Source organism: Myotis daubentonii, chromosome 7 (genome assembly GCF_963259705.1).
Source record: "Myotis daubentonii chromosome 7, mMyoDau2.1, whole genome shotgun sequence".
Taxonomy (NCBI): domain Eukaryota; kingdom Metazoa; phylum Chordata; class Mammalia; order Chiroptera; family Vespertilionidae; genus Myotis; species Myotis daubentonii.
Window position 1 is genome coordinate 35,152,368 of NC_081846.1, and position 22,481 is coordinate 35,174,848.

General features: G+C 45.7%; 1 protein-coding gene across 5 annotated transcripts in view; it reads right to left on the reverse strand.

Moving 5' to 3' along the window:
* Positions 1-22,481, reverse strand: part of COL6A3 (collagen type VI alpha 3 chain) — a 74,529-nt gene that overhangs the window by 47,178 nt on the left and 4,870 nt on the right. Inside the window, exons 2-6 of one of the 5 annotated variants that reach the window (XM_059703643.1) lie at positions 14,806-14,923; positions 12,740-13,357; positions 7,389-7,991; positions 2,645-3,229; positions 249-848 (exon numbers count right to left, since the gene is read on the reverse strand). In XM_059703643.1, the coding sequence (XP_059559626.1) occupies positions 249-848; positions 2,645-3,229; positions 7,389-7,991; positions 12,740-13,357; positions 14,806-14,893 (2,494 nt within the window). In that variant the 5' untranslated portion in view covers positions 14,894-14,923. The remainder of the gene's footprint in view (positions 1-248; positions 849-2,644; positions 3,230-7,388; positions 7,992-12,739; positions 13,358-14,805; positions 14,924-22,481) is intronic. The other 4 variants (XM_059703644.1, XM_059703645.1, XM_059703646.1 and 1 more) reach the window with 4 other exon arrangements.

A 22,481-nucleotide genomic window follows, 5' to 3' on the forward strand; every position in this document is an offset into this window, starting at 1 on the left:
CAGCTTTTGAATAAACGGTGGGATAAGATACAAGGAATGTAAGCTGAATTTCCTAGACTCGCTTTCATCAATGAACACCCTTTAGATAGAGAATGTAAACTTGCCGGTACAGTGTCTCAGACCCCCCCAATCAAAATATTCCAACCAAAGGGAGTCAGTCGAGTTTCTAGGGTTCACCATGCTCTTGAGTTCGGGTTGGGCCACCTGCCTGCCAGGGGAGGGAGCCCCGTGCAGTGGGGGAGTTTTACCTGGCTGGGTGAGTTGCACCTCCTCCACACCTCCACTAACATATGTGGTTAGGGGCTGAATCAGCTGCTGCGGCAAAGCTGACAGGGAGCTGAAATCATCCATGAGATACACCAGGCTCGGGTTAAAAGCAATCTGCTCAAGCTCGGCCTTATCCGCCTGGTTGGCTCCCACACAAAAGGTCAGGACGCCCTCTCGGGCTAGTGCATTGGCGGCTTGCAAATAGGAGTCCTCAGACCGCCCTGCCGTGAGCAGGAGCAGGAGCTGTGGGACGTGTTCGCGGATCCTGCTGCCGCCAGCTTCGATGAAGTGGTTGGCATGGACATAGCGCAGGGCCGAGCCCGTGTTCAGGCCTGACCCACCCTGGAGCTGCAGCTGTCTCAGGTGAGCAAGCAAATCTGACTTTGTCTGGTACGTGTTTAGGGAGAACTCCGTGACCGGAGTGTCACTAAATTGCACTAAACCCACACGAATACTGTCGCTTCCAACATCAAGGCTGTTAACTACGTTCATTACAAAGTCCCGCACATAGGGGAAGTTGGTCTTTCCAACGTTGAGCGATCCATCCAAAAGAAAGATGATATCCCTTGGGTTTACGTGAACTGCAGTGAAGCACAGAAAACAAAGTGAGACACACACACTCATGTGTGCCCGCAACTGGTGCACACATGCCAACACATAAGACACAAGACATCAGTGAGGCAAAGCGCATCCATCTGGTAAAATATGGCAGAGGGGCACATATTTTTCTCCATGGTGACTGGTGCTGCGAGGTATGTCCATAGCCAAGTTTATGAGACCAAGTTGGCTCACAGAGAAACACAGCGCCAGAGGCAGACTGCTTTCAAACAACAAAAAGGATTGAATCCTTGAACCAGAACATCCTTCCTAGGGAATGAATTCTGCAAGAGTGCTGTCAAATTCTATCTCACTCATGTCTCTGAACCAGGTTCACAGCCAAGTTCACCTGGGTCCTTGGGGGTTCACCTCTACACATTCACAGAGATTTCCCTTACAGATAGGTTAGAAGCCTTAACCCAAGTTAACCTGAGAACATGAGTTCCTTATGACTAATAATCTCAATACTGTTAGTCTGTTCTCATCATGAAGGATTCCTAGGGGCACCCATTTGTCATTTCCTACTGTTCTCTTTTCCTAACAGGGCATCACAGGATTGCCAGATGTTAATCCAAAAGGGTACCTATGGGAATCCCTCTGGGTGAGATCACAGAATCCTGGAAACATGTGAAAATACAGAGTCTACTTGCTATGCTTGGCTGAGGCTGTACACATGAAGAATCAAAAGTATAATTCTCAAATTAGAGTTTTTTTCCAACACATTTAGTACATGTCCTTTGAAAAAATTAATTCCCATCTCTTCCCTGGTGTCTCACTGAAATTTAAAAATAACAACTAATTTTATCCTACGTTCTATCAAATTCTACTTTGGCTATGAGAGGGTGGGTTAGAATTTTTAAGAAAATAAAAGAGAGGGAGAGAGACAGGCAGGCAGGCAAAGACAGAGAGAGAGAGAGAGAGAGAGAGAGAGGCTTTTAGAAGACCAGAGAGCATGAAGAGAAAGCATGCACTCATGCAACATGGGTCATGCAACATGGGTCATACAACATGCAACATGGGTCAGGCAAGATGGGTTGTGCACCGAACACCCTTCCAGTGGTAAAGCTTGTGAGGTGGAAAAGCTTGTTTCCATAATATTAATCGTCATTGAGGACGGCGAATTATACTTATTCAATTCATGAGGTCATAGACTGCTAGAATGTGTTTTAAAATAACTTCCCACTGACAATCATATTAAATGAGAGATTGAAACAACCACTGGGTTTTTCTCTTCATGCCCATTCCTTCACTATATTTTGCACTTAAGGAAATCCCTTAAAGAGAGAGGAGAGAGGGTTAATGTTCTACGCTGGTCGGGTTCGAATCACTTAGAAGTGGACTGTCAGCTCAGGAGAGGAAGATCCAGGCTACATGTTGGTGGTGGGAAAAGGAGGCCAGACAGGTGTCACCAGGAGAAACTGAACACTGAGACCTCACGAGGGACAGGAACTGAGAAGTGACCTCCTCAACTAGAAGCTTCAAAGACAGGTGGCCCTGATCTTATAATTCGAGTCAGATGGTTCTTATGACATTTGAAGGCGTACAATTCTCGTGTGACATCTTAAGACATGCAGTTGTGTCATAGTGCATCCAAGTCCTACAATTCCCTGCTCAGGGTAAACGGAAACCTGAAATAAAACTCATGCGTGGCTCTTGCTTCCGCCATTTCAGAGTTGTCTCCTAACTGAACACAAGCAAAACTTCCTTTTGTTTTGTTTCTCAAAGGCTCCGCCTGGAGGCCACCCTGTGGTGTGTCTGACACCTCCCACCCCAGCCGTACCTTCCGTGGTTCCGGTGAGGGTCCTGAGAGGCGCCAGCAAGCTGGGCAGCATGCCCTGCAAAGGGGCAGCTTGGAACTCAGCCGGGGTGAACACCAGCGACGAATCAAAGGCCATGTCCGCCAACTCCGCCTGGTCGGCAGCCTTGCTCCCAACCGCAAAGCACAGGATGCTGCTCCTCCTCAGCTCCTGGGCCGGCTGGCTGACTTCATCCAGGGCCTTACCGCCTGTAATCAGCACCAGGAGCCTGGGGACCCCCTCGGCCGCCCGGTGCCCTGCCGCACTAGTGAACAGGTTGTTCCGAACGAAGTCCAGAGCGGCGCCCGTGTTCAGGGCCGAGCCTCCCATGGGCTTCATTCTCCGCACGGCGGTAATGACCTCCTTCTTGCTGGGGTAGCTACTGAAATAAAACTCTGGCCTCACAGTGTTTGCGTACTGAGCCACTGCCACCTGGATGAGATCCTGTCCAATTTCCAGCCTCTGGATGACCTTGATAATGAAATCACGGATGGCATTGAAGTTGGACAGGTCCAGTGCTGATGAGCCATCCACCAGGAAAAGTATGTCCCGCTTGTTGACTTCAATGACTGTAGGTAGCAATATGAGAAGGTGAGTGGCGCAGTCTTTCCGACCACGTTCAACTATGACTCTACACAGTTCATTCTGTTCAAAGAACTTCCCCATTAGCTCTGGCTAAGGTGACGTCGGGGGCGGGCAGGATCTTGTCATTACACACACAGGAGAGTGAGAGCAGTGTCCTTCCCTATGGGGTAGCACATCCCCCACGCACTCGGCACTTCTGTACAAAATTATAGCCCAAAAACAGATTTCGTTTCAGGAGCCACCTGATTAACATGTTGTCACTAAAAAAGTCAGGAAGCTCTTTCCTGCCACAAATCTAAGGCTTGGGTTTGCGAGGCCAGAATGAGGCCAGAGCCCGGGTGATGGAGGAAGTGATCAGTGGGGCTCAGAGGCCACCGTGGCATGATCGGGAGTTCATGAGCACCTACTGCCAAGTGCAAATGCTGAGAGCGCAAATGCCCGTTCCTTCCGCTCTAGTCTCCATGCCTTGGTTTTCCAGGCAGAGGGGGAAGTAACATACCAATTACTTGGCATCATAAAACTTACAAAAAGGAAACTGGTGTCAAAACCAGTCAATGGCACAGAGCATTTTCTGTCGGAGCCCTGTGCTGTGAAGGCACTAAGTCTCATGGTCACTGTGTGATTACTTCAAGACAAACCACGAAGCAAGGACACCCGGACAAGGCCTCTGTGCCCTGCGTGTCACCGCGTGGGCAGTGCCTGAGCCACAGGACCGAAGACTTGAACAGCCCACCACACCACACCCAGAAACCGGCAGGGTGTCCGGACTTACAGGAACACCAGTGCTGACAGATGAGGCTGGAGGCCTCCACTAATTCAGTCATTATCTGGCCGCAAGGAGCCCCTGTCACTCGAGTGGTCAGATCAATAATATGAAGCACTCTCACCTACTTGACATGTGACTACACTGACAGTTATCAGCCCACACTCTCCTCTTTCAGAGAAAACACGGAAATGCACACCGACACCAAGCATTAGGGGCAGGCACACGGAGACCATGGCTTTGGGGCCAAGTTGTGGCATAAACAATACATTTCAAGTCCCTAGCTCTCCTGGAGACCTTGCAGATGCCTGGGGTTCTCATGGTACCTGCTGCTGAAACACAGGAGTATCCCATGCCCGCCTTCTCCTTCTCCCCCTCCATTACTCTGTGGAGGACATGTATGAGCCATACAAACAGCCGTGTGCCTGCTTTCACACACAGATAAGGACAGCGAGCACACCTGGGTCCATATGCACTCACACACGCCCGCCCCCTTATAACCACAGACAGAGGAGCCAATGCTGATACCCTGTGAGCAGTTTCCTGTGCTCAGCGAGAGGTGTGCACTGTATGTGATGGGTGATTAGAAAGACCAATCAGCATCCCCCCCACCCCGTCCCAGCCCACTCCCGGCATCTGCTGGAGTGGCAGCCCCTTCCTCATGAGATGCCTACCCAAGCGGAGCCTCTTGCTCTTGCACCCGGTTCTGCTGGGGCTGGGTTTGCAGTACCCTCGCTGGGAGGTGAGCCTGAGGTTCCACTAATCTGTTGGCTTCAGCCCTCACCTCCCTGTTGACCGACACCAGCACGTCCCCCAAAACGCGGCTTCCCGGCAGCCCTGACAGCCCAGGACGGGCGACTGTCCCCGCACTGTTTCCAAGCAAATTCTCTTCAACTGTCCAGACCCCCGCCCCCTTTCTCAGGGCTGTCTCCTCTCCACCCTACTATTAGAATGACTTAGGGCTACTCTTAGGCTGCTCTTCTCAGTGACTCGGGGACCCTGACTTCTAATAAAGCACGTCCTCCTGTCCCCAGTGCCGTGTCCAGGGCCACAGGTGGTCAAGTCTTCAGGAATGGCTCTGAAATCTCTCACTCACCGCCCCCTCCTGGCCTCATCCCTCCAGCTCCCTCAGGCTCCACCCTCCAGCCACACCTGAAGCCCCAAATCTGCTCACCCTGACTCCCAGTTGGCCCCTTGCTCACTCACTTCCCTCTCTCCATCTTCAGAGCCTTGGCCCCAACTCCCTGGCCCTTCCCTCAGTCAGACACTCCCGGCAAGCTTGGCACTCTGCTCAAAGCTGTCCCGCCAGCACTGCCACACAGCAAACTCACAGGTGGGGGGAGGCCCCCAGCTCCCATTGCACCCACCACAACCTCCCCTCCCTCCCCCACACCAATGACTCCATGTCTTCATCCTAATCAGCTTCTTGGCAGTTCGGGCCCCAGGTGATCTCTGCCTCCCTGGATTCACACTGCCCTCGCCCGGCTTCCAGCACCCTCCCTCTCATCTCCCTTTATCACTGACTGCTCCCCCAGGCTCCTTTCCAGAGCATTCCTTTCCTCACCAGCTGTACAAGCACAGTGCCTGCAGCCTGGTCCCCAGCCTGTCTCTCCCCATCCACTCCCAGACCTCTCCTCTCAGCCCACGAGCATGTCAGCCCCAGCGCCATGCCCCTCTCACTCACTCTCCGCGTGCCCACAGTAAAGCTGTTCTCCCACTTGTCAATTATCGCCAGCCCCGCTGGGAGAGCCAGGCTCCTGGGCGCTGCAGGCAGCCACCTGGGACGCTCTCCCCTCTGCTCCTCACCTGCTTGCCTCCTTTCTTCATACCCCTCTCAGGCCAGCCTTCCCCAACAACCCCATCTGAAGCTGTTGGCCCCATTGCTCCTACTCACCGCCCCCTCCTGGCCTCATCCCTCCAGCTCCCTCAGGCTCCACCCTCTAGCCACACCTGAAGACCCAAATCTGCCCACCCTGACTCCCCTGTAGTGTCCTCATCCAACTCTTCACTTGGGGAATATTTGATGTGGTCGCTGGTTTATAGTTTTGTCAACTATTTCCCCGTTATACTCTGATGCACCAGCAGCCACATTCATCTCGGTCACCAGTTCTGTAACTCCAGGGCCTAGCATACTGTTGGGCTCATACCAGAGAGCCAAGAATATTAATTGAATATTTACAAACTAATAGCAAAGATTAAAGATGATGTGTAAACGAGGAATTCACACTTAATCAGCTAGTTAGCTTGGGAAAACTGAAATGAGGGCAGCATGCTGGCCAAAATAAAAATGTTTGAAACTTTGCCTGGAACAGAACTATACCCTCACCAGGGGTGATCCCTGTGCCCTAGCCCAGCATCACGCAGCTGGTGAGGGTGGGATTTGGGCTCAGAAGCCAGTTCACCATGGCGCTCCTGCAGTGTTTACAAAACCTGTGGAAATCGGGTGTTTGTTTCCAAAAGTGTGCAAGCCCGGAGAAACCTTAGTGGGTTGTATTCCCATCAGAGGGACGTCTGTAAATATCAAGAGGCTCTTCAGAATGTAATGTCGCATCAATTCTAATTTACCTGCCCAACTACATGCCTGGAGACATTGTAACAAGATCTGATGGACAGAGGGCATCCACAGATCATATCACTTGGTACACCTGTGTCTGCCGGTTCTTTCACTGCCTTGCACCAAGCACCATTGCATTCTTATTTCAATTCTGAAATCCACTTCCCACCTCCAACAGTTGTTGCACATGTATTTATGGGACCTGGTTAGTTCTATATTTTTTAAATGGCTCCCATTGGACTTTCTGCCAAAGACCCTCATTTGAGTGTATGTCATCATCTCTCCATTCAGAAGACCTATTCCTAAACTTGACAGGCGCAGGGAAAAGTTTCTCCTAAATATTGCACCAGGTGAGGGCTCTGTTATGCCTTACCTGCGGAAGCACACCTCTCAATACTCAGCACACAGAGGACTTAGGGGAGACAGCCCTCAGGGATCTGTGAGCACACCTCCCACATGCTGGCTCTCAGAGGCCAACGCCATTTCCCTGGAGTCATTTTCTCAGGACCCCTGGGGTCCACCGCTAGCATGACTGCATTATGAGGAGATGACACAATGATGTCTGACGTCTCAAAGGAGCAGGTCTGTTGAATTGACCTCACAGTCTGACAAGAGCTTTCCACTCACTCGTATATCTTCAGCTTTTAAGAGACCCCACCATCCCAGACACGAGTTCCAAGAGCCAGCTCACCTCCAGAGGGCTCGGCTGTGGTACTTACAGGTCCTCCTCAGGCGATTCATTCTGTGAGGTGCCTGCCTTCCTTCCACAAACACCAACACACAAAACACCCCGCAACCCCTCGGATGGTGAGAAGATCATACGTACCTTGTGTGACAATGGTTGGCGGTTGCAAGACAATGAGCCTTTGGGCCACGCCAACAATGTACGACAGTAATTGCTCCTGGAGGTCCCCAAAGCTACGGAATTCCGGGACAGTAAACACCAAGTTGTCATTGGTAGCTATGTACTGAAGCTCTGCCCTGGGGGCGGCCTGGGCTCCGAGGGCGAAAGAGAACACGCTAGCCTGCTTCAGCGCCACCACCCCGTCGTGGATCTCGTCACTAGAAGGCCCGGCACTTATGAGCACCAGCACCTGGGGAACCCCTTCGTCCACACGGCTGCCCCCTGCCCGGGTGAAGTGATTCTCCACCACGAAATCAAGGGCAAAGCCGATATTGGCCAACTCCCCACCAATGAACCCAAGGGCTTTGACCGCATCCAGAACCTGAGCCTTGGTGGGGTAGGTGTCCAAGGAGAACATGGTTCTGGGCTCATCGCTATACTGGACCACCCCCACTCGGATCTGCTGAGCTCCGACTGACAGTCTCTCAAGGAGATTGACAAGGAAGTCGCGAATGACTGTGAAATTGACACTTCCGGTGTTGTTTGATCCATCAATAAGGAAAATAATGTCAGCAGAGTCTTGTGCTTTAAAAGAAAGAAATGCAAAAAATGTGAAAGCGTTAGAACAAGTGACCACATGCATTGTTCAGTGTTCTGACATGTTTCTTTGGAAACCAATAAGAAACACGAAATAAGACAAACAAAACACATGTTGATTAGGGAACGTGGAATTCTCTTTTCGTTCTGCATTCGGAATGAATAAGAGGCAACTTCTTAGAAATGATGATGTGAAATAGGGACCTTTACCTCACATTTTTATCTGTGCCGTCTGTGTAGGGATCACATTCACTTTTCTGTGGGTGAAAATCATGGGTGCATATTCTAAAATTTTCTACTAAATTTGGAGGGAAATGCAGTTTCATGGAATTGTGCACAACCCACAGGAGAAAATGAAGGAGGACATTAACAAAGGCTCAAAGTTGAATTCTAATTTGGGGGTATTTCTCTTATTATCCTCAAGTGATTGTAAGAATTTTTTATCCAAATCCACAGCTTCCAAATGGAATGTCAGATTCAGGGGCTGGTCATTCTTCACCCCAGTATGTTAAACTCTTGATTCTTGAGCAACTGTTGGTTCTTCTTTTTTTTTTTTTTTTCTTTAAAAACCAAGATGGCTGCATACATGCAACTTTGTTAATTTGAAAGGTAGACCTCAAACGGCACTTCAAGTTTTAATTTTAAAAACACTCTGATAAAATTTTGATTTGAATTTATTTTTCTCAAAAAATAATTAGTTGCGTAAAACTCCAGTGCAGGTCTGGGATTAGGCTAAATGTTGTGTTCATGTAGTTCTGCTAGTGCCTCTATATTCAGTCGCGTAATGCAGAACAATGTTAAGCAGAGTGATATGAAACCAGTCATGACATAATTATCCAACTTTGTTTTCATGACATCCTAAATTGCTTGCCTAGTGGGACCAGGTTCATCTAATGAACCCTTAATCAGAATTAGCTCTGCGGTTATATTAATGGACAAAAAAAAAAATGGCCAATATGAAACTTCCATTCCGATACTAAGAATTGGAATCTCATAGAAGCACTGAGCAATCAATAAATCTACAAACCTGAGTAGAATATTTCAAAGGCTCAGCTAGAATATTGAAATTACACTGATTTAAACTACAGGAAAAGCAAAGTTATTCTGGTAAGAGTTTGTTTGATAACTTAAGTGCATGACAGAATAGGAAGAGATTCATATGAATATATATGACATTTACATTCCGAGATTTTAGGAACCTATATTTTGGGTATAATTATAATACTATAAATAAGACCATTTATTCTGATCTTCTTAATGACAGTGAATATTTTATATTTAAAACTATTTTTGTACCAACAAAATTGCTTTTATTTTCACTGCAGAAATTGGATATAAATCTTGTCTCAGGAAATTGAAAAGTTTTGCTACAGTGAAATTATATTCTCACCCAAGCTCTCTCACTATATAGGCTGAGCCTGTGACTGCTCAAATCAGAACGTCTCTCACATTTTTCTCAAATACACAAAATCCCTGTCAACATCTTTGCAGATGAATTCCTGGCATAGGGAAAAATACTAACTTGGAAATATCTTATAAGATCTTTTAAGATTAACTGGAAATATAAGGTCTAATGAGCATAATTTTTCACTAGAGTAATTAAGATCTTGCATTTTTGATCATGGCATACAGAATAATTAAGACCAGGCCTTTGCTAAGAATGCAAAAACATTCAGCACTCTTTAGCCAAAACCTGGGATTCCTTAAGGATCTGTGGGAAGGTGGTACTAGCAGTATGACTGCAGAGCAGGCCAATGAGATATCTCACATCATCACATGACTTGAGGTTCTGCCAATCACATGGCAGAATTCCTCAACATTTCTCAGGCCTAAACCAATGACCCTGAGGGACCAAGGAAGGTTTGCCACATAGGGAGACATTTAAAAGAAGAATTAATGATGATCCCAGAGTCAATAATAGAAAATATCATAGGATGAGGTATTTCTTACTAATTTATTACTTACTTTTATTGCCATTTGCAATGGTATAAATAAAAGCAATGAACCCTGAGGTAAAACCCTTGAATATTTCTCTTCTCAAAGGCTGAACAGCTGCAGGTCATAGAAAAATGTTGGATAATTTGTCATCACTGAAAAAACAACCTTGTCCTCTTATGCACACATGATGGGACACACACGGGCATGCTGTGTTATCCAGGAGAGCCGAAGCCTCAGGAAGACACAAGAGCCGGGTTCTTGTGTACGACAGGCACACCAGTGATCCATGGGAACGCGAAGGGTAATCAGCCCTACCTAGAAGTAAAACTGTGAACCTCTCTGGTTTTCTGCCTCTATGGCTCACAGCTCACACCCTCCGTGGCATTTTCTACAGGAAAGTTTCACAATGTCCATGGAAAAATCAGGGGCTCCTTCAACACTGCTTTCCTGAGCACGTGAGCATGGGCACAGTGCCTTCCTTACTCACGGGTTGCTTCCTTTTTTTTTTTTATTGCTTAAAGTATTACAAAGAGTATTACATATGTCTCCTTCTTTTAAGGTAAATTTAAAAGAGCACCTTTGCATTTCCTATGCAAATGCAAAATGGTTGATAGGTTCCATGAGTTCTTGAGATCTTTATATTTTTCAGAGAAAAGAAAGCTGGAATCCTCACTGAATATAGATCACGTTTAGCTTTCGCTTCAGTTTAAAGTTTTTGTGTCCTATATCCACTTAAAAACACAACTTTTAGAGCTTCATTGAGTAGAGTTCATTTAGAACAGTGGCAATCATTAACATTTTATACACACACACTCACACACACACACACACACACACATATATTTCTGGGGAAAAGTTACCTGGTGGACACATAATGGGAAGAAATTGCCCCACCTCATTAGACATCTCTGGAATGCCTTCCTATCTGATTACCTTTCCCCAAATGATAAGCAGAGAATTATTATTATTATTATTATTATTATTATTATTATTATTATTATCTTACTGTGGAGCATGCAGTGGGACATGGTTCTGGAGAAATTGCAAAGTGAAGTTAATTAGAAAAGACAACATAAATGGATTAATAGTCCACCCTGGTGCTGCTAGTGGCTTGGACACTAGAAGACAGAGATGCTTTCTCGGCATAAAAACAAAGGTTTATCATCAGTGTGGAAACATGCTGTGCTGATAGCTCACTTAGCATTCAGCCTTTAATTATCTGCTCATTTATATAATGATTGAACATAAAGGCAAACACATCCACTCTTTTTCCTGATTTGGCCATCGATAAAGGTGCCCCATTTCTCTACTGATCTCCTTTATTATTTTTGACATAAATTAGTTATTTTACCTATATTCAGAAATGCAATGATCAGTGAATTATTGATTCTGAGGATAATGTATCGAATGGAGTAGGTTATTTTCTTGCAACCTGGACTGTTTGGTTTGGGGTGCTCCTAGGGTCCCATGTTCTTTTTCTGTAATCTGGCAGGATCAACACTAGCACAGAAACGAAGCATGTCTTTCAAAGGAGAAGAGCATTTTAGTGTTAAATAGAAATAATCCAGACTGTCACTCACTCCTCGCTATTAGAAGTAGGCCCACTGGTAGGGCATTAGCCCTCTCATGCCATCAAATCTGAAATCATTGGGAGCCATTGGGGCAACCATTCTATGAACAACCTAATGAAACACCTTGGGCTTGGTCAGTTCTGAAACCCTTCTCGTAACCAAGCTCTGCCTGTCCAAGACAGCTGGCTCCGTCCTCCTGACACCAAGTCTCCCTGCTTCCCTTTCTCTTCCCTGCCCTCCATCTCAGAAGACATGCGTCTCTCTCTCTCTCTCTGGAACTCGTCTCTCCCCTGAGGCCCTGGATTCCCCCTTAACTCCCTGCCCATGCTACTAAAATCCTCTGTTCTCCATTGTCACTTGGCTTCATGGACTAGTTCCCTACACCCTTCCCATCACTGATGAGGAAGCCTTGCCACGGGTACTGGTCAAAATTGCCATGTACCGTACACTTGACATTTTACTTGTCAAATCCCTTCCCTATTGGTCTTTTAGACACTCAGCGCTGCAGAGAGAGCTCACGGGCTTGGCTGGTTAAATAACTTGCCAGCCAGTTCATTCTGCACATGCCCCTGTGTGATAACCCGCCAGTGTCGTGTCAGCGTTATCAGTACTTGCAAGTGGCACTGACAGGGCTTTTGAGACAGGAGAACTTCTGCGGGCACAGCATGGTTGTAGCACGGACATGTGAGAAACCAGACCCAGAGCCAAGGCCTAAGGGCCTCAGCTGGACTCTAACTATAGGTCACTTACCTTCTAGGACTCAGTTTCCTCCAAATAGACTCGGACTGGGTCATTTCTAAGGTTTCTTACAATTCTAACTCCATCAATTCTCCGGAATAAATTTCATGGAGCAAAAGAGAGGAGCTCTCTTGTTACCCTGCTAGATACTAAAGCAGATACCCTTCCTCTCTCCATCCTCACTCTTTCCCACACGGAGCGTTCTTTAAGGAGATGGTCCCTCTATTCCCGTCACAAGTGGCCACACTGATGCTTTCTTTTGTGGGATGTGGTTTTTTGAATTAAAGTGTAATTGTTTGATGTGGGTGAGTGCTTTGTCTCCGAAGGCGACTAAGAGACTATTCAAACCTTTGTTTTTAAACCTGCGAATGCTCATCTCCCTGATCCACCCGCCGTGGTTTAGCCATAGTGGTGCTTTAAGGCCAGCAGGAGCCAAGCTTATCTCAAGGAACAGCAAGGCGGGCAGCAGCGTGGCGGCGTTGCCATTACCTGTGATGTCTTTAAGGGTCTCTGTGCCTCCAGCCCTTTCTAGAGCCACGGATGAACGCACACCGGACACTAAGCTTCCTACTATGTCATGAAGGGAGGTGAAATTCTCTAGGTTGAAAACATGCATATTGAACGGTGCGCTTGCTATTTCTTTTAAGGCTCCTTCATCTGCATCCTCAACTCCAATTGCAAACACGTTAACGTCAGCAGACTTAAGTTCCGCTGGGGGCAGAGCGAGGCGGTGGTCCGAGTGTCCAACGGTTAACACTACGATAACCTGAGGGACTCCATCCCTGGCCCGGCTTCCAGCAGCCTCAGTGAGGTGGTTCTGTGTTACGTATTCTAATCCTGTTCCGGTCTGATTGCTTCCCTCAATGTAAGACAGGTTGGAAATATGAGAGAGAACCTCTTGTTTGGAATGATACGTATTTAACAGGAACTCGGTATGTGGGTTGCCGTTGAACTTGACCAGAGCAAAACGGAAATCATTTTCTCCCACAGCTAAAGATTTTATAACATCATATAGAAACTCTCGAACAAGTTGGAAATGTTCCTTTCCAATGCTCCAAGAGGAATCCACTAGAAATATTATATCGGCAGCGGCACCATTTCTGACATCTTTAAAAAAAGACATTGGTTTAGATTTTTCTCCTGTTCAAGCAGTTACTTCCTATCAGTGCAAAGCCTTCCTAAACTACGTCAGTTTGCTCTATGCTCTCACTAAACAATCCACACCTCACCGGCAATGCAGACAGGCAGGCTGACTTACCTGAGGACTGGGGACCTGGACCTCGGGCTCAAAGGCTACGGTGCACAGTCATTGGCCTGAGTTCTCTACACAATCACTGATTGCATACTGCTCTGGGGCAGGTCCAGGGTGTCTTTTATCTCAAGCACGATTTTTGTGGTACTTTGAGCCCCAACACCTACTTGACCAGATTGGAAGGATAGCCTATCACAAATGAGCAACCATCATTTTATGAATTCAGTCTTCACTTTGGGGATCTGAAGCGGAGCCCTGATGAGAAGGAATGGTGAAAACGACTGCTTTCTTACAGTAACTAGCCTCCAATGCTTTGGGTAATTGCAAGAAAAATACACGTAGTAAATAAGTCTTCCTTCAGTGAAGATAACTTGTGTTACTGTAGAGAAAGGCAACGCCTCATGTTTCTCAGATGGTTTAGTGTGAAGAAAGGGACCTTAACATATTTGTTAGGGCCAGAAAAGCCTTCATGGGTGTTGGAGATAATCTCTCTCTCTCAAAGATGAATCCAGTGGGCCCTCATCAGTGGGAGCTGGAGTTGAGGGTGTGGGGACTGCCCTTCCGCAGCCGTGGCCAGGCTGGCTGATCACAGCTGGCTCCTGGTCGCTACTTACCTCGGGCTGATCTGATGCCCAACCAATGGTCCCCTTCCACTGAGGTGGCACCCGTTGCACTCCATCTAACCACTAGTGGGCCGGGCTCCCTCAGCAAAGGAGAGGAGACCCAGTCATCCTCCGAGCTCGCAATGCATGAAGCATTTCTCTGTTTTCTCAAACTCTGCAAGCAAATTCTTAACTGGGTTCATTCGAATGGATTTTTTTAAATAGTTTGGGGAAACTGGCTTTTAAAAGTTTAGGTGATTGTAAATGACAAATGTTTCTGAGTCCAGAACTGCAGAGACAGGGTACTACTCTCTGTGTTTTGTTTCCAAGGAAAACGATGTTTACTCTCAATGGTTGTCTTCTGGTTTTAAGCACTCAGAGACCAACAGGTGCCAGAAACATGGAAAAGCTGTTCCGATGGTAAAGTATTTGCGCTACAAACTTTCTGCTCATGCTCTGTGTAAGAACCAACCACTGTTGAGCCAACTTCAATATATCAAACCCAAGTTCTAGTAAAAGCAAGCCGTCTCTCACTGGGTAGAGTGTCTGAGGTCTGTAAACTAGAACATTCTGCAGTGATCAACCTAGGTGGCTCCTAGAGGAATCTCTAAGCTCTACAGCAAGCGCCTGAGGGCTAAGGTCTGAAATCAGAGAAACCTGCTCCTTTTATAATGGCTTTAAGAGACAGTTCTGGATCTTACCTGCTTGTTGCTGCGCACGAGTTAATGAGAAGCCTGAGAGAAAAAGGCAAAAGATGGCCACCAAGGGCAAATGTCGGTGTTTCCTCATTTTGAGTTTGTCTAAGCACCACGTGTGAACCTGAAAGAGAAAATAGGGCAGAAGAGAATGAGCAGCGTTTGACTCTCAGATTACTACCCAGTGAATTAAGGACTTGTCACTCTTAAGAAAAATAGTTTTGAGTGAATATGTAAATGAGACTCTTTGAATCTAGTGGTTGCATTACTTTGGTCATAGCTAAAAACTGTGCTACTTAAACACTTTTCCTCTCAAACAGAGGCAGGCAGCAACAACGTGTCAGAGTAGGAGAGTCAGGGGTAAGGTGCCCACGGGCTCAGAAATGGCGGTTTGGGGACACCCAGCTTAACTTTGTGTTTCACATTTAGAGCAAACACCACTCCACCCCCAACTCCACTCCCCACCCACCCACCCCCACCCCCGCCAACACACACACACACACACACACACACACACACACAGAGCTTCAGTTAATGGAGGGAACAGATTTCACCCAGATCATGGCGTATGCAAACACAACCACAGCAGCTGGGACCACTTTGAATCTTCCCCTTATTCTCTATTAATATTTATACAAAATCTTAGCTATGGGCATCTCTCCCTGCCCAGGTCTCTATTGGACCCATGTCAGCAGTTTATGGGGGTCTATCCCCTTGGAGTCCACTAACTACAAATGAGGATCCATGTCCCTTGATGGAGAAGCTCACCATTTCCCTGGAACGAGTGGAAAGATGGAATGTGTAGCTGACCAGGATTTCTTCAAAGAGGCTCTGTGAGAGGCCAGAACCAATTCCATCATCATCATGAACTTTCAGGGGCTAGTTCATATCATTGGCTATTCTTTCTGAGCATTAGGAAGTACTTTGGGGTATTGAAAACTGTATAGAGTAGACTACAGTTAGGTGGGAAAAGCCCATTTGGTTGAAGAAACTTAAATACATTTAATCTAGAGAGATTGGGTTACCACCATAATTGATCTTTCATTGTTAAGGCTTGACGACTAAAAAGAAGGTCTTGTGAATGAAAAGCAATCAGCTTCAATGTGAATGAAAAACCAAAAACATCTCTCTCAGTTTTCAAGTATATGTCAGATTTTTAAATGTGATTCTTTTTCCATTACCTAATCCTAACAGTCCAAATCCTTCTAAATTGCTTTTATATCCCCCTGCCTTAGGAATGGTTTGACTCTTCCTGGGAGAGCTAAGGGGAAACAAGAGCAAATGAGACATGTAGAACAGCTTCTGAAATGTCATCGCTATTGACAAAGGGAGGACGCTGACGAGACTCCACAAGCCTGGGAGAAGTGAGGACAGAATACATCACAAATTGAATGACCTAGACGAAGTGGGTAGATGTCTAGAAACACACAACCTACCCAGACTGAATTACAAAGAAACAGAAAATCTGAATAGACTTAAAATGAGTTAAGAGATTATTTCAGTAATCAAAAATCTCTCAACACTTAAAATGAGTTAAGAGATTATTTCAGTAATCAAAAATCTCTCAACGAAGAAAAGTTCAGGACCAAATGGCTTCACTGGAGAATTTCCCAAACATTTAAAGAAGAATTAATAATGATCCTTCTCAAACACTTCCAAAAAAAATGAAGAGCAGAAAACACTGTCAAACTCATCCTATGAGGCCAACATTACTCCAACACCAACATCAAACAAAGATATTACAAGAAAAGGAAGCTATAGACCAACATCCCTGTAGAGATGTAAAAATTCTCAACAGAGCACTATCAAACTGAATTCAACAACATATTAAAAGGGTGATGCATGACCAAGAACTCCTGGAAAGCAAAGATGGTTCAATACATGAAAATTAATCAATGTAATACACAACATTAACAGAATGAAAGACAAAAAAATACAGAAATATCACATTATAAATTCAACACCCTTTCATGATTTAAAAAAAAAAAAAACACTTAAACTAGGAACAGAAGGAAATTACCCTAACATAATAAAGGCCCTATATGAAAAGCCTACTGCTAATATAATACTCAACAGTGAAAAAATATGAAAGCTTTCCTTCTAAGATCAGGAATAAAGCAAGTATGCCCTCTCTCACCACATCTATTAACATAGTATTTGAATTCCTAACCAGAGCAACTAGGCAAGAAATACAAACAGCATGCAAAATAGAAAAGATGAAGTTGAATTGTTTCTATTTGAAGATGAAATGACCTCATATGTAGAAAACTAAAGATTACACACAAAAAAATAATAGTTATTGGAACTAATCAACAAATTTAGCAAAGTTGCAGCACACAAAATCAACACACAAAAGTTGGTTGCATTTTTATACACTAACAGTGAAGAATCTGAAAAAGAAATTAAGGTGCAAAAATCTCATTTGCAATAGCACTAAAAGGAAGAAAACACTTGGGAATAAACTTAACCAAGAAGGTAATAAACTTGAACACTGAAAACTACTAAACATTGCTTTAAAAAAGGAAACACAAATAAGTGGAAAGATATCCTGTGTGTATTGGGAGGCAATATTGGTTAAATGACCATACTATTCAAACCAACATACAGATTCAATGTAATCCCTATCAGGATCCCAATGGCATTTTTTGTAGAAATAAAAAAATGCTAAAATTCATGCACATTTTCAAAAAAAAAAAAAAAAAACAGAGAACCATAGCAATTTTGAAAAAAAGAAAAGAAAAATAAAGTTGGCAGCCTCACATTTCCTGATTTCAAAATATATTTAAAAACTACAGTAATCAACACAATATGGTACTGGAATAAAGACAGGCAATAGTCTCAATGGAATAAAATAGAGATCCCAGAAATAAATTCTCACATATACAGTCAAACGATCGTTTATAAGGGTGCCAATGCTACACATGGGCAAAGGATAGTCTCTTTAAGAAATGGTGCTTGAAAACTGTATAGCCACTTGCAAAAGAATGTAGTGAGACCCTTACCTCACACCATTTACAAAAACTAACTCAAAATGAATCAAAAATCTAAATCCAAGACCTGAAAATATCAAACTCCTAGAAGAAAATCTTCAAAACATTAAATTTGGCAATGATTTTTTAGTTATGACACCAAAGGTCCAGGCAACAAAAGCAAGGATAGACAAATGGGACTCAGATCAAACTTTAAAACTTCTGTGCAGAAAAGGAAACAATCAACAGAGTGAAACCCACTGCCTGGCTGGTTAGTATAGTCCCCTGTCTCCATGTAGAGTGACCCAACACTGTATTGTTCACTCTCCAGAAATCCCTCAAAAAAAGGAAAGCAAATGCGGTCTCCAATTTGTGTGTGTGTTCCAGTAATTGAGGACATATGCTTCAGACCAAGGTAAAAGGACATTGTACATGTGCTTTTCTTGATTCTTTGTGTTGAAATTAAATGTTGGGATTTTTATTCGCAATAAGCATCCTACTGGGAAATGATTTTATGGGGAAATTGTCCACATGGTTTAAATTTTACTGGATCCTTTTGGAAATATAGTCTGTCCTTTGCAAAACAACCTATAATATTATAATTGGTCAACAACATTTTAACAGGGAACCCACAGATTTCAAAGGATCTGACAGCTCCCCACAAATGTATGCAAAACTGTATGTGTGACAGAGGGTTTCCTGGGGATAAAGTCTAGGTTACATGTGACTCTCCCACTCAAGTTCAAAAACCACTGTGTCAATGAAAGTTTCCGTGCTCATCTTCCAGGGAATTCTAGCTCAATTGCTTTAAATATCCGATCCAGACACAAGATGCAGGACTCTAAGTAGGATTCCAAAGTAATTCTGTAGTCTGCACTAGAGCTCAGTAAAATCAAAGTCATCCTAGGATGAAAGCTGGAATGCCTTTCTGAGACATTACGTACTTCAACTATCTTCTAAGGAAAATGAGAATTTTAAATTGGTTGAAAATTATATGTAAAGATTTTTATTTCTGAGATGTTAATCTTTAAAACAGCAATCCCTGAAATTAATTGCTTCCTATTGGGACACAGAGTAATGGAATAAATATACAGTGCACAGGATCTGTCTTTTCCAAAATCTATACAGATATTGAAGAGAGGGGAGGGGAGAGGGAGAAGAGAGGAGGGAAGAGGACAAGGAAATTGAGGGGAGGGGAGTGGTGGGGAGGGGAGGGAGCGGGGAGGGAGGAGAGGGGAGAGAAGGGAAGAGAGGGGAGAGAGGGGAGAGAGGGGAGAAGCTCTTCCAACTCTGAAAATGAAGGGCAGGAGAGAAGTTTGTGAGCTAATGAGTTATCCAGGCTCCACTGATGACTAATAAACTCACATGATTTGGTGGAGCTGAATTCCCAGGTGGGAAAAACGCCTTCGGCTCCACACACTTTTCCTGCCATCCACTTAGGAGCAGCCTGTGGCTCAGGCTTCCTAGCCCAGAGGATGAATATTTGTTAATGCTTCTGTTTGCAGTTAAATCTACTCTATTGTTCACCATGTCATGGAGTCCCAATTTTTTTAAACTGAAGTTCCTCCCAATAAATCTTAGAGAATTTTTTTTTTTTTCATTTAGGTGATTGAAAGATGTCCACATCATCACCCCAAATCACCTGGCTTTCCCATTTTAATAAGGGGAATGAGGCAGTCCCCGCCCCCTGTTATCCTCCTCCAACCCTCCTCCCGCCACACCAGGAAATAGAGACCAGTGAGCCCCAGGACTATTTACTGGTCTCGCAGTGGGACTTCATGCCAACAACCCAATCGCTGCTTACTCTCCGCCTTTCATAGCTGGGGAACTAAAATCAGGTGAGACAAAGTGACTCCCCCACGGCCAGGTAGAGCAAACAGGACCAGCACCCTCACCAGAATGAGAACAGAAGAAGCCTGTGTGTCCCAAGCCCCCCAGGAGCCCAGGAAGCCCTAAGAGGCTGTGCCCGACTTGGCCCAGATCGAGGGAACTCCCCACATCTCTTGGGGGAAATAGACTTTTTTGGTGGTGACAGACCACGGAGTCTGTGTCAACAGAACCCGTTTGTTCACTGTTGTCCTTTCAAATACAGAACAAGCCGGCTGCTCGAGACCCTTGGGTTGGGTGGGGCGATGTGCCGCTTTGTGTCAGAGGCTCTGTCCTAAGGCAACAAATTTAATCATAGAACTTCAATGCAGTTTCATTCTTTCTGGCTCGCATTAGTAATTCCTCTTTTTTTAATCTGTCTCGTTCTCAAAGGCATCTTTTTGCTTTTAGTAGCTGTCCACTCGCAACTTTAAAAGATGCCTTGTATCACAAAGGTGGTTTTGCACGGCCGTTGGACTTGACTTTGTGGTCAGTCATAGTCCAGAGACTTTCCCAGGCTATTTTGCAATTCCGTGGGTTTAGTTTTCATGAAGTTTACTCAAAAGCTTCTCCATTTTCCACGTCTGGAAATCTTTTTTAAGAAAGACACACACATGCACACAAGGAAACAATTTTGAAACCAAGGCTTAAACACATCCAGAGCTCCCATGTGAAGTCATTTATTCGGTCTCCTCCAAGCACTGCCTTTGAAACTAGGCTGGACCTCCTATCAAGTGCTAGGGCTTCGGTTAACTCCTAGCTGTCCGGCTGAAATGCGAGCTGCAGAAATAGTCGGAGACCGCGGCGAGAGAGGGGCCATCTGCCGCGAAATGAACAATCGCGTTTCGGTAAACCCAAGGGTCCCGAGCTGGCAGCCCCCCCCCTCCTCTCTCCTTTGCTCACTCTGCTTCCCTGTCTGCCTGAATCCTGCAAAAGGAGTCCCCATTCCTAGCCCCAGAGAGGAAGCTAAGAGGGGTTTATTGGGTCCATCTGTTAGGAGAAGGGTGGACATGATATATTACTGTCATTTGGAAGAGCTTTGGAGGATCCTCAAAAGCAAATGATTGGGAACAGCCCCTAGGAATCCCCTTCAAAGAAATACATCAGAACCTGCACTTGCATCCTATAAAAATTCCCTGGATAAGAACTATCAGTGACAAGTTCATATCTGTAAACCGGGATCTACGTGACCCAGGCTCTGACTGTGTTTCCTGGGACAGCAACGTCTTAAGGCTTCCAATCCCCTGTGTGTTGACCCAGCCTCACTGCCCCTGATTGGGGTCCTCGTTAGACACGGAGTGGCTGACTCAGGTCTCCATCTCTTCCTGGCAAAACCAAGTCAAACAGTTCTGATCGTCAGCTCATGCACTGGAAGAGAGCGGCACAAAACATGCAGGTTGGGATGTCCCCTCGGAAGCAGCCTCCTCCTGAAGGAGGCCACGTGAGGGTGTGCTGAGCACACGGGGGTTCGCTTCCTTCCCCAGAAAGGCAACTTAGAGACCCTCCGGGGGAACTGCCCACAGAGTTGGAAATTCCTTTGAAGACATAATCCCAGGGTCTGAGGCAGTGACCAGCAAGCAGAAAGCTCCATCTCCGCTGTAGTTGGAAAAGCCTGGTGCCCAATGCAGGTGTCAAAACATTTACCCTCTGAAACAGAAGGCCCTGGACAAGGCTTCCCCCACTTACACTGCTAATTACGAACATTGGGCGGAAACTGGCTCAGATTAACGGTAAGGTAGAGGATGCTGTGGGAAATGGTGCAAAAACGGCACAAACACCCGTGGCATCCCAGCCCCGTGACACAGGCCGCTGGTGGCCCCCGGTTAGGGCTCGGCGCGTGTCCCCCTCGCTTTCCTGGCCACGGCCTTCGGGGCTGCAGGCCTCTCCGAACCACAGTGCCCCTTTGTAGAATCATTCAAGGTGGCTAAAATGTTCTCATATTCTAAGGAAAATTAAATATTTTGGTTTGTTTTCTGGTCTGATTCATGATCAAGTCTAAAAGAGAAACTTATTTAAAGTAGAGGCTCTTAAAAATTAAGTGGAAACATCTGATAAGATATCAACTCTGGACTGAGCGTACTGGCTGGAAAAACACCCCTTCATTGCTCTCTCCCCCAGTAAAGGTCAGTGATCCTCTCCGAGCCTCGCGTAGGTGGAGTGTGAAACAAGGTGAACTGCCCGATGCTCACGTCCTTCCATCTGCCCAGTGATGGGCTTCCTGCCGCCCCCACCAGCAACAGAGACACCATCCCCCCTCCACCTCAGGACCATCAAGGGCTCAGCTGAGCTGGCTCCAGCCCCAGTGCCGGCACTGGGCTGCCGGATCAACTGATGGAGATTCCAGAAGAGACAAACCAGTTTCCTGGAATGGCTCCCCCAGAGGCCTGAGTCATCTCCAGCTGCCGTGCAGTTTTTAATTTTGAAATGAAACCAGTCCTTCCTTCCAGTAGCCAGTTTTCATGCTCTTGATCCTTGAGAACTGGATGTATAGCACACACGAGGAGGGGGACCACAGAAGCATTTCCCGTGGCACTCTTCCCTGGCCCCTCCTCACTCAAAATGTCTCTCTGCATTTCCCGAGCCTTAGCTTTCAGGAGAACAGCAGGATCGCATTATGCTAGATGCAGCCAGACCCCTTCAAAAGACTAACAATTTGCCTTTGGGAGAGGGTTTGGCAGAACTTTGCGTATTTGTCTTATTATTCTTCTCTCCTTTTTCCTTTCCAGATTTTTTAACAACAATTACTTCTTTGCTAAGTAAACTTAAAATATGCTACTCCACAGAAAGCAGTGCCTTTCTTCACAGGATGCTCAAGACTATACCCCTGGGGACTGTGCTCCCTCGCTA